Here is a 12353-nt window from a genome sequence, read left to right on the forward strand (position 1 = left end):
GGAGGTCCCTCCGCGGGCCATGCGGCGCGGCACCGCTCCCCCAGGTGTGGAAATGGGCGCTGAAGCAGTGCGCTCTCCTGTGGGAAGGATGGGTCTCTCTCGTTCTTCATGCAGCTCTTGTGGCCGTGGGGCAGAATGTGCGCTCTCTTCTAGATAGACACGCGTGTGCCCATTAAAAGGGGGTACCTTACTGCTCTCCTCCCGGCCACAGATCAGCATACGGTCAGCTTGAGGTACTTTGGAAATTATTTATGAAGAGTAGGGAAGGTTAGGAGAAGGCTTGTGCTTATGCCAACGAGGCTTCTTTATTTTTTCAGTGTTAATAGTATGCCTGAAGAGCATGGGCAGAATTAAGCGTACGCCTCAGAAAATCTACCCTTAACGTACTTATTTTTCACGGAGTTTTGACATTTCTTACCAAGGTAGCTTTTCGCATACTACTTGCATTCTGGGAGTCGAACCAAGCAGGCAAATGAAATGGCTGTGTGTGCAGCAGTGTGCCCACAGCCTGCAGGATTGTGTCCCACCTGCTGCTGTGCCCTGACAGCTGCACGGCAGGCGTGAGCTCCGAGCTGGGAAAATGCTGTCTAACTGCTACGGTTTGTTGGCATTGTTTTAGTTTCGTTTCCAGCCTTGTGCTCCCAAGCTGTGGGAGTGTTTGGGTTTGAAGTCTGCGTGAATGTGCTTATTCTCTGCTCTGGAGCTGCTTTTGAAGTTTGGGTCATCTGGAATGTTTTCCCTTTTCCTCTTACATGTTTCCAGAAATTGGATCAATGGCAGTGAATCTGAGAAAACAAATTTGGATAGATGGCTGCTTTGTTTTGGGTTCAGTTCTGATTCTGTTTTATTACTGCTGATTAAGTAAAATTTCAGAAAATAATGTGTTTTAGAACTGAAGCTTTGATTTCAAATAACTGTTACTTCTGGCTGATAAACAGACTGTCTCTTCCGGCTACTTGCCTGGAGTGAGATTTGCAGAGAAGGAGGGAAGGCTGCTCAAGGGCTTCATCTCTGAATTGAGTTAGCAAGATGCTAACAACTTGGTTCGAAATAACAGGTCCAATATTATAGAGGTAAATACAGTACTTGGCTGTAGCCTGCTTCATTTTAGAGATCTGCATCTCTGTCCAGTTCCTCTCTGATGTAGATGGCCAAGTGCCAGAGCACTTAACCAGAAATTCCATTACTACTGGAAATTCTTCCATTTGAAACAAATTTCTAAGTGTTTGGAGACTCAGAGCTGAGTATCTATCCCCATGTTGCAGAGACTTTCCAGGAACTTAACCTTGCATTTTAGCCTTGCCGGAATAAATTTCTGAAATGATTTAATATGTATTTCTTGCTCCTCTGGGTGTCATGTGGTTTTCGTCATGGTTTCCAAAGATTTAATTGTCTTGAGGAACTGAATCACTGCATTTCTAGTGCTACGCTAAGGACTGGTCTTATAGGCCGGATCTAATTTCAGACCAAGCCAGTGACTTTTCTTTTAACCTGTTTCAGACTCAGTAAATGAAGCTTACTGACATAAAAAAACAAACAAACAAACTCCACCTAGTATTCAACCATTTCTTGATGTATTGAATATTCAACTGTTTCACTTTTCAGCTTGATTGTAAAAAGGCTGCTCTCATGCCAGAAAAGACTTGATTCTCATTCCTTACTGCTAGTACCTAACATAGAACCATACTCTAAAAAAAACATGACAAGGTGGCTAAACAATGACTGAAAGGGACACTCCTTATTTTTTTTTATCCATTAATGAGAAAACACTTTTGTTCTCATACCTGTTTGGCTGCTGGATCACTTTGGTTCATTGATTCAGCAAAAAGTTGATCTAGACAGAAGAGAAAAAAGAACATGCATGGAACAATTTGTCCTCAGTACTATTCTTCAGTGTGTGAGTGGGAGCAGTCAGCTGAGATGGACACGACTGTCACCACTGTTGTTCCTGGTAGTAGCGAGGCTGAAACTCTCAATCTGTCTGCGTCCAGGTTTAGTGAAGGCACTGGTGCTGCTGTGGATGAGGAGTATGCAGTGATTATCTTTTAAGGATCTGTGTGGGTTTCATCTTTCCCACCTTGTAAAAAGGGCTGTGAGTTCCTATACAAAAGGTGAACAAATCTGTTTCCAAAATTTATTATGCTGTAGTACTTTAATAGCAGAGCATTTGTAGGGAAAAGTTTAATTCCTGAAGAATCTGTCTAAAGGTGAAACACTGCCCATTAGCAAACAGAGCAGTGAAAGAGGCAAATGAAACCTAGACAGCTAAAACTTTTCAGTACAAATAACAATAATATGTTTTAAAGCTACAGTAGATATGTAAGTGACAGGAATTAGGTTCCAGAACTGTAAGCTAAAAGGTGTTCATGTAGAACTGCAGATAAACAGAACCATGTTCTTCACCAGTGCCTTTCTCTTACTTTTGTTCAATTGGTCACTGTTTTTATCCTCTTAGCATGCATTCTCTCTCTCAGGAAAGTCACACTTCAGCTTTAAGTATAATCTTATCAATGCTTCTACCCTCCCATCGTGACAGTGTAGTGGAACAATCCTACTTGGGGCCCTGCACTGCTACCTTAGTGAAGGTTAAAACTTCACTTAGGAGAAAGAGAGAAGATTCCTAATAGCATAGGAAAAATATGGCCAGGGAAAAAGGCAGTTGAATTCTGTAATAAATTTTGAACCCACAGGCAAACTTCTGACAGCATGCTTAAGTATTCCTTAGCTTAAGTAATTACAGCTATGCCTATTGCTTTGATGCTTACAAGGTCACAGCTTCTTTCGAACTCTACAAGTATTAGTTTAAGACTGATTTATCTCTGTTTCCTGAAATAGACTCTAGTTTTCCAGCTGGTAATTTTGTCTGAAGGATGTGAGAGAATGGAGAACTGATAAGTGTATGCAAGTTGAATGCAGCTTGTGAAATGCACCTATTTAGGTAGCTTAAATTCAGTGGCAGGGAAGTAGCAGTCCAATCTCTTTAATGTGAGGGGCTGCTGTTTGTGGTACATGCAAAACGTAGATGAGGTTTCAACTCTTCCCCAAAAGCTGTTCCACTGCTACTACAAGAACCAAAAAGAAAAGCATTGTCGAACTTCTGTCTTGTGGCATAAACTAATTAAACTTTTCAGATATTTAGAGAGTGCCTTAGGTCTTCTCTGAACATAATATGCAAGTCATGGGCAATATTTTGTCTACAGGAACCTCAGATTTGTTGTTTGTGTGGGTTTTTTTTGTTTACTGTATTCCACATTCAACATGCTCTCTTATTCAAACAGATGAAATGTGTTTTTAAAATACTGCTTTTAGCCTGTAGAAATAGAGCTGAACTGTTGATGTTACTAAAACTGAGAGCTATGTATATAGGATATCCAAAATCTGTGCTACAGTATCTTCACAGCAACCTTTGATGTGATTTTCTATTAGTGGGTGCTGCAGGGCATTGAAGTAATCATGAAAATTGAGGCCTTGTTGTCTTGACTGCTGTTAAAAGTGAAATGCAGCATTTAACTTTAGAAAGATGACTGACTTGGCACAGAAATGGACTTACCTTAGATAGCAGGCGAAGAAGGCAGAGGTAATAGTAAAAGTGTTGTCTTTTGGTGAATTAATGTTGATATGACTAAGCAGGCCACTGCATCTTACACTGGCACTGGATAAACATGATTATTAAAAAAAACTTGCTGAGGTTGTATTATCAGGTACTGAAGTTACAATGTCTGAGTCAAAGGAGGTGATGTTTTAGTTTCTTATTTCAAAGACATCTTTGACTGGAATTACTTTTTCATCTTGCCCTCACGTGGAACTATAGGCAACTACAAAATAACCTCTGAACTTTACTGCAGCAGCTCAGAACACTCAGCTGTTGTTAGCTTTGTTCTCTGTTAAACAGCAGGAAAATGTGTACAAGAATTAATTCTCACTAATTCTTGGCATATTATGCCTTTCTGCTAGTCTTCTCAGTGGGGGAGATGGTCGCAATTACTCTGTGGAGGCACAGTGATGAGTAAAGCATTAAAGCTTAATGATTTTAGTAGTTTTAGTCTAAGGAAAAGAAAAAAGTGGATTTGTCACTTCCACTATGCTTACAAGGCTTCATGCATCAGTATCCTGAGTCTAGTTAGATGCTGCTGTCAGAATTGGTGGAAGGGACTCCTGTATGTTCTTTAGAGCTATATCAGAGCTAGATGTTTGCAAGTGTGAGAACATCTTGCTTTATTCTGAAGCAGGTGGTGGTCAGGTCTGGGAGAAGTAAGAGTCGATTAGAGAAGTCTGACGCTGACAAAACTGGAGTTTGCAGACAAATCAAACTTGCAGTTCCGTACTTAATGGAGGTAGTCTTGCTTTAAGCTCATAGTCTACTTGCTAATATGTTGATGGCAAGAAAACTAGTTTAAAAAGGAGAGGTATGAGGATTGGCACTGTATTCTGAAAGCTAACTTTAAAAATTATCACATCTGAAATGTGCCATTGTGTATCAGACTCCCTAGTTTGGACAAACTCAGCGTACTATTTTAATGTTTTACTCATGGAAATCATGTGTCATAGTTTTCCAAGTTAGCCTGTTTAAGAACTTCAGGAATGATGCTGCTCAATATCTTGACTCCACCTGAAACTTTACTTCTGAAAGTGAGATTTAGAGAAGTTAGCTTGCTAGAAGTCAGTGGGGTTATTAGCTCTGGAAAATGTGACTTGAAAACTGAGTCACTGAAATACGTAAATATTACTTTCTTCTTTTTTTTTTAACCTGGGAGTAATGCCACAAGTTCTCTTTGCTAGGTAACAGTGATTGTGCTGACTCCACCTGAGGGAAGGAATTCTCAAATGAATTTCAGTCGGGCTATGTGTTCTTCTTACAACTATGTGAGTGCTAAGGACTTTGCTCAGAAAGAGAATAGCTGTAAGTAGTAGGGAGTAGAAATTAGCAATGAGGAAATTTCCCATTGTTGATCAAGTAGAATTGTCTGAATGCAGGAAGATAACCAGATTATAGCAGTGCGCTGAGTTACTTTAACGTTGCTTCAGGCAAGCAATGAATATGAATTCTTGCAGTTGTTCTGTGTGATGTTCCAAGGCTACTGTTACACTGGTACTAGTCAAGTAATCAAGAACAGGGAATCATGTTTTTACGTGTTAAAAAATAAAATTAATGCAATAAATACAGTAAACAGAGATAAGAATTTCACTCTTAAGTGCCTTGCACGCTTAAAAAAACAAAGTGAAGTAAAATGGAAGCCTGACTTCCCAAGTGCTCAGGGTGCAGGAGTTGCAATTGTAAAAGTTGGTGTTTAGTGTTCAGTAGAGTTCCTTAGATCTTAGCTGCTCCAGAAGTAATGGTGCAATTAAGCAGCTGTCAGCAAGTTTCACTGAATTCCTTTGTGTGTTTGGGGAGTAGATATTAATGTGTGAAATAAGTATGTCAGGGTGTTAGCTGTGGAACTGCTTCTGCTTCTACAGCCCAGAGGAGAGTATATAGTAGCCAAGCTGTGTGCTTGAAGAGCTGACTAAGCATCTCAATTTCAAATTGCATTTCAGACTGAAAAAAACTGTTCTGTTTTTCCAAATGGTTTTTGCTGTTTATTTAAAAAATAGCAACACAAGTACCCTATGTCTGTAACTAAGCTACTGGGCTCGTTTCAGTCTTACGGAATTGCCAGGAGGCTGGTGTTCTGGAAGTGACTTAAAACTTGCTTAAATCTGGAACTGCAACGTTGCTGTGAAAGTAGTGTGACTGTGCCAGTGTGGCAAGTCATGGGGAGCAAATGGCTGTGCCCTAGTGCTGATAAAGAGTAACTGGTGTAATAAAACAGGGAAATAAATGAGTCATGTTCAACTCATCAAGCACTTAACCCATGTGTTGTTTGCTAAGCATAAACATTCAGGTATCTTTATGCAGAATTGACAGAGCAATGAATTGAATGTCTTAAAGCGTATTAATGATTAGTGAACTTCAGCTGTAAATGAAAATCATGATGTTTCTCTTATTCCTAGGTTTTGGCACAAAATGAATATAATTAGAGAAAACAGAGATCTTGCTTGTTTCTACACAACAAAACATTCATGGAGGGGAAAGTAAGTAGTTTGAAGTGTTGCTGTGTTTTTTTTTTAATGTTGTATGTGATATTTCTCCTTGCCATAATTGGATTATCTAGATAGTTTTTGTATTCACAGCTGAAAACTGAACTAAAGGCTCCTCCTGTATAGACTCTGAACTGACTGTGTCTTCACTAGAATTAATTTGAGTTTTAAACATTGTGTTTCAGCCTACCTTTGTACATGTTCCCATGCTTTGGTGTAATACTTAACATGTTGTGTAATAGATTATCTGTTAAACTACTAACTGAGATTATTTCTAGCAATGGACATCCTCAAATACACAATTATCCCTAATGGAAGTCTCTTAGATTTAAAAAATGAATCTTCAGCAGTGCCTCTGTCTTCAAAAGTTAAGGGACTTCTAAATAAAAGTATCCTTTAAGTTCTCATATCTGTTATATTGTTTGAAGTCAGCTGTTAAACATACTTTTTGAAGCTGTGCAGGGATTTCCTTGGTAATGTTGTCCACTGTCCTCATGTGCATAACAGCTTTGTGAAATGTTGAGATTTTTGCTTGCTACCTAAACATCACCAGAGTAGAGAGGGTGAGTTGTCTGCACTTCAGGAGAACAAATTTTGTTTTGTTCTAATTATAAAACTGAACAGTGGGGCCTGAATCTGCTTGGACAGTAAGTGGAAACTGGCTTATTTTGACTCGTGGTTTAACTCAGCAGGCAATTAAGCACCACGCAGCCATTCGCTCACTCCTCCCAGTGGAGTAGGGGAGAGAATTGAAAAAATCAAGTGCAAGAACTCCTCGCTTGAGATGAAGACAACTTATAAGAAAGGGGAAGGAAAAAAAGAAATAGTGATGCTCAGTGCAGTTGCTTACCACCAGCTGACCAGCTCCTAACTGGTCCCCAAACACTGGCAGCCACCTGCCAGCTCCTCCAGTTTTATTTTTGAGCGTGACACCACATGGTATGGAATATGCCTTTGACCAAATTGGGTCAGCTGTCCTGGCTGTGTCTCCTCGCAGCAACTTGTGTGTCCTGCACACCTGCTGATAGGGCAGCATGAGAAACAGAGCAGTCCTTGACACAGTGTAAAGCACTGTTCAGCTATCAACATTATTCAATCCTAAATCCAAAACACAGCACCATGCCAGCCGCAACGAAGGGAATTAACTATTGCAGGCAAAATCAGCACATGGTTTTTAATTATCATACTTCCTGATTTCTCACTATTAAGCTTTGGGAATACTGGGTGGAAGATGGGATTGCGGTGTGGCAGGTGCAGATCTTTCTCAGTTGAGTTTTGAAGAATCATGAAACTGCTTCATTCTCTAATTGGAGAGTTCTCTGTCCTTTCATCATCAAAAGCTGTCCTTTGATTACTTCAGAGTGCACAGTGAACTGAGCAGCTGCCTCTGAGGGTGAAAGCTTTCTTCTGTCAGGACAGATTCTGGAGTGTGATTTGAAATATCACAATTCTAATAAGATAAGCTTTGATTTAAACAAATACTTACCTGAATTAAGATCTACACATCTGGATTTCTGTGAGCATGAGGGACTAAGCTGTTTCCATTAGGAACAAGAAAGTATCATGTTGGGATTGAACACTAGAATTAGTTTCTCTCTTAATCTTTCTTTTACACAATAGAAAATCTGATCTTTCCCCCGAAGTTCCTGTGCATGTCTGCAAGTTTAGGATGCATACAAATTGAACCATTTGGTGGAAGTAAAATACACAGTGTTCAAATTACATCTCTTGCCCAGTATCTTCCACTGAAGCGCCTGCTCCTTTATGTTGCAAGCATTTGAAGTTGCAGTAGGATAATCTTGAACTTTGGTATTGTTCTCATAAATGATCAACTTTTATAGAACCTCAAGCTAAATCTAAAACAGAGACTTATGTTGAAAACTCACTGTCACTTCACCTTTTCTTGTAATAAAGGGGATAGGATTATTTGGTGGATACTTGCTGCTTTTTATGTTGCAGCAAATTAAAATTTTAAATAAGCAAATTACATATTTAATATTTAAATGCACTCTTGATATTTGCAGACATAAAATACTACTGAGCATTTAAGTCATACTGCTCTCACAATTTTAACATGCAGCTGCATTTAACTGATTTCTGAAAAGTATTTTACTGTTCTATGTGCATCCCAAGTGTCATCTATTGATAATAGGAGGAAAAACAAACAAACAACCAATAATATAATGTATAATATTAAATGGGCCTCAATCTCTGAGTATTGATATGATGTGGCATTCTGTTTGTGAGCTGCATTACAGTATTTTCTAGCAGTGCATATAATGATGCTTCAGTTGATCTGAGGTTCTGCAAATGGAACACTGTTTTATATAACTTCTGAGTTTGACAATGCTTCTAAGAAGCTAGTGAATAGGCAGTACTCTCTTTAATAGAAAGAAAGGACATTTGCTTCAAGTTTTTATTCTTAAAACAGCCTGGCATTAGATTCTTCAAGGCCTGGAGGTATAAATTCTGTTCTGCATATTTAAAGGTGAAGGTCTGGTCAAGAGCAAGTTTAGGTTTTGTATAAGAACTAACTTCCAAGTTGCCTCTGTTCAGGCAACACAAATTAAGTCTTCAGAATTTGCACAGGGAGAGAAAAAGAAAGAAATGGTAAGTGAGCAAATCTGCTTTTACGTCCTGTGTTCTTTGTAACGTCAGAAGTGCTGGATAATGAATATAATTCCTATATCTTGAAATGCAAGGATGAGTCTCGGGGAAGGAGGGAAAGCAAAAGCTGCTGTGTTTGGAAGCTGATCTACAATTGTGTGATTGTTGAAGATTCTTCAATATATTAAATGAGCGAATAAAATGTTAAACAGTGTTTTACTGCTTGTGATAAATTCGTAAGAACAGCATGAACAAGCTTTATTTGCAAAACATAAAAGAGTACTTACCTAAATTGTGCAACAAGAGGAGAAGGAACAGTTCAAAAGATTTTCTTTGTATTCCGAGAGCTGGAGCATTCATTGACAGACTGAGTATAGTGGAATTATTAGCAGCCATAGTAACTTCAAATGTAGTAGCTTCAGATGTTCATTGCTACTTCTTTTGACCTGCTTCTTAAATGATACAGTAACGTATTAAATGAGGAAAATTCAACTGTATGGAAAATCACGTGAGCTTTTCTAATAAATCTAGTTAGCTATTCAGTTGATCTCTTAGCTGTTTCTGCTAAGCCTCGATTTACCCAAAACTTAAATTGCTGCACTGAATTTTAACAAGGACAACCAGCCAAGGTATTCTTATTTCATTCAGATTCAAAAAAAGATATCATGTTGAGGTCCTGTTTCTTTAGTCAAGGGAACCGTGGATTTAACTGGCTTGGTTCAGGTTTGACTTGACTTTCTGGATGGGGCTAATTCCAGGCAGAATTACTCTAGAACAAGAACTTTGTATGAACTGTAAGGCATTAGTAATAATCATATGTTTCAAATTCTGGTTACTTACGTTGCAAAACTATTTCAGAAATTTAAGTGGTCTCTTTATGTAGTGTTGTTTCAGGATATGCTGTGCAGATCATGTCCAAGAAATGAAACCATGGTTCACTTTCACACTTATGTATTAAAACTGGTTGTCTTTATTTGGTGCTTCTTGTTTCTGATGTGTCTGAAATAGAACCAGTGACCTTGCTACAGCTGTTTTTATACACTATGGATGTCTGTATTTAATGTGCCTGTAAAATTGGTGTAAAATGACTAGCCACATATTGAACTTATAGCTGCTGTGATGTGAGTCTTTCTGGATATAGTAGTTTTAGCTTTCCTCAAAGTGAAGAAAACTAGGTTTGGCCATAGTAGCACTTAGACTTGTTACAGTGTTGTGACCAGGTATGCAAATTGGATTATTTCATATTACAACTTCAGTCTGAGACAGCTTCACACAGAAGCTTTTAGAGGGCTGACAGACACTGCTCCCTCCCCCACCCCCCCAAACCTGTCAGTGTTCAAGGGGTATTATCCATTTCCTAACAACGGCTTGGATGCAGCATCTTAATTTAATGTCTGCAATTCAACAGGACTTGCATTTGATTTTGGGAAGAACTAACATATTCTTTCTTATTTTAGGTATAAGAGAGTCTTTTCAGTTGGAACTCATGCCATCACCACATACAATCCAAACACTCTAGAAGTTACAAATCAGGTAACTGTTCCTTTTGAACATGGTTATTTAGAATTGCTTTCTGACTTCTATACACCATCCAGTGTGCATAGTGGCATTCTATTCTAGAAGCTACATAGTGTGGTGGGATCTGAGTAGAAACAGAAGAGAGCTGCAGCAAAAACAAAAACTGGTGTTGCCTTTGCTAGGTCTAAAAATATCCAGTGGTTTTGTTGTTGTTTTTTTTTTGTACTATTAGGCAACTTAACAGCCAGGAAACGATAGTTTGCTTTTGGATGTGCTGTTAGAAATGAACTGGGATAAGTTTTATTACTGTAAGGCTATGTCCCTGAAGGGACTCAGGGCGTTTACTTACTTTGCTAAGTATCAAATGGAAAGCTCAAGCTAAAACTGTCACCTTGTGTGCCAGCTATTGTCTCATTACAGCAACTCACTTGGTAATTACAGATATTAAGGGGTTGTAAGTGGAGATGTAGTTTTAAAATTAGTAATTTTAACCTAATTACTTCCAATTGTCTAGTGGCCTTATGGAGATATCTGTAGTATTTCTCCTGTTGGAAAAGGACAAGGAACAGAATTTAGTCTAACTTTTCGCAAAGGGAGTGGAAAAAAGTCTGAAACTCTGAAGTTTTCCACCGAGCACAGAACAGAACTCCTTACAGAGGCACTGGTAAGTTATCTTTCTTCAAACGCGCAGTAATTACTTGATCATCACTGCAGTCTGTAGTGGTTTACTGTGTTTTCTTTCCTTATGTAAAAAGTTGAGAAGCCAGTTGTCTTTTGAGCTGTTACGTTGATGTTCTCAATCTAGTGCCTGTTGCAGCAACTAGTGTAGCTCAGGTAGCAAGTAAAGCTACAAATACTGGATATGTTAAACTGCACTGAAACGGTGAGTCTTCAAGGAGGCTTAGATAGTATCACTTAAAATGACATGTCAGGTGTGCCAGCTTAAATTTAGACTTCCTGGATAGATCAACTAAAATATTTGCATTCATTTGTGGCTATTTTTTTTTTTATTATTATTTTTTTTAACAGAGATTCAGGACAGACTTCTCAGAAGGAAAAATCACAGGACGGGTAAGTATCTTGCTTGTCTGGTTCACATACTCTTTAATGGAATGATATAAAGATTTCTGCAGTGTTCTTGGAAGTTATGTCTGTGCTATGTGTGCTACTTTAAATAGCTCTTGTAAATTTGGATTTGAAGACTTGCTTTGAGCAAATTATGCTTTTTCTCTAAAGCATTGCTTTGAATGGCAAATATTGAGTTCTCTTCCCTTAGTCTCAGCCTCACAGTGGTACATACAGTGAATGTCATTGGCTGAACCTATCCACAAATGCATATAGTCTGTCGCTATACTGCTTTCTACAGCAAGACAAACTTCTTACGATTGTTATTCTCTCTTCAAAATGTGTTGCTTAAACTTTGACTGTTGTGATTTCCTTGCCAGTAGGTAGCTACTTTCTCTTAATTCAGCGTTATCATTATAGATAAGAGCACTGAGGGAAGTTATATAACTTTTTTGCACTTTACTCCCACACTACTTACTAGATTGAAAAATTATTGCTATGTAATAAAGGTGCGTTTGTGGAAATGTCTAAAAGTAGCTCTCACTGCAGAGGTACAACTGTTACAAACACCACTGGAGTGATACAAGGAAGCCTGTGATTCTGGAAGTGACTCCTGGAGGTATTGACCAAATAGATCCTGCAACAAATAAAGTCCTGTGCTCCTATGACTATAGAAACATTGAAGGCTTTGTTGATATTGCTGGCTATCAAGGAGGCTTCTGTATCCTCTATGGAGGATTTAGTAGATTGGTAAGTACTGAAACAACATCTCAGTATTGTATTAGGATGCTTCTGTCTGTATATTTAATAGTGAGGCTTCAGTGTAATTGGAACAAAGTATGTGCACCTGTGGGATACGGCTGTGGATCCTCATGGTTTGCAGACAGGTTTTAAATAGTTTTTTCCACAGCAGGGAGAAATCAAAGCATTTGAGAACAGCATGTGGGGCTTTTGCTAATTGCATGTAAAAGCTGTGGAGTGTAAAATAATACTGGTATGTGGGTAGTGAACATAAATGCTCTGTGTATATGGGATTTGCTGACGGTTCACAAAGGTGCAGAAGTGGCAGGCAGCACTGCTAATCT

At 38.7% G+C, this 12353-nt stretch overlaps 1 protein-coding gene across 2 annotated transcripts in view; it reads left to right on the plus strand.

The window, feature by feature from the left end:
• The window catches only part of DNAJC13 (DnaJ heat shock protein family (Hsp40) member C13), a 52649-nt gene that overhangs the window by 378 nt on the left and 39918 nt on the right, over nucleotides 1–12353 (plus strand). For both annotated transcript variants that reach the window (XM_019616558.2, XM_031553962.1), the window contains 5 exons: nucleotides 5992–6072; nucleotides 10143–10218; nucleotides 10718–10867; nucleotides 11233–11274; nucleotides 11818–12018. In XM_019616558.2, coding sequence (XP_019472103.1) covers nucleotides 6005–6072; nucleotides 10143–10218; nucleotides 10718–10867; nucleotides 11233–11274; nucleotides 11818–12018 — 537 coding nt within the window. In that variant the 5' untranslated portion in view covers nucleotides 5992–6004. Of the gene's footprint in view, nucleotides 1–5991; nucleotides 6073–10142; nucleotides 10219–10717; nucleotides 10868–11232; nucleotides 11275–11817; nucleotides 12019–12353 lie in introns of those variants that run through there.

Source organism: Meleagris gallopavo, chromosome 6 (assembly GCF_000146605.3).
Source record: "Meleagris gallopavo isolate NT-WF06-2002-E0010 breed Aviagen turkey brand Nicholas breeding stock chromosome 6, Turkey_5.1, whole genome shotgun sequence".
Classification (NCBI taxonomy): Eukaryota; Metazoa; Chordata; class Aves; order Galliformes; family Phasianidae; genus Meleagris; species Meleagris gallopavo.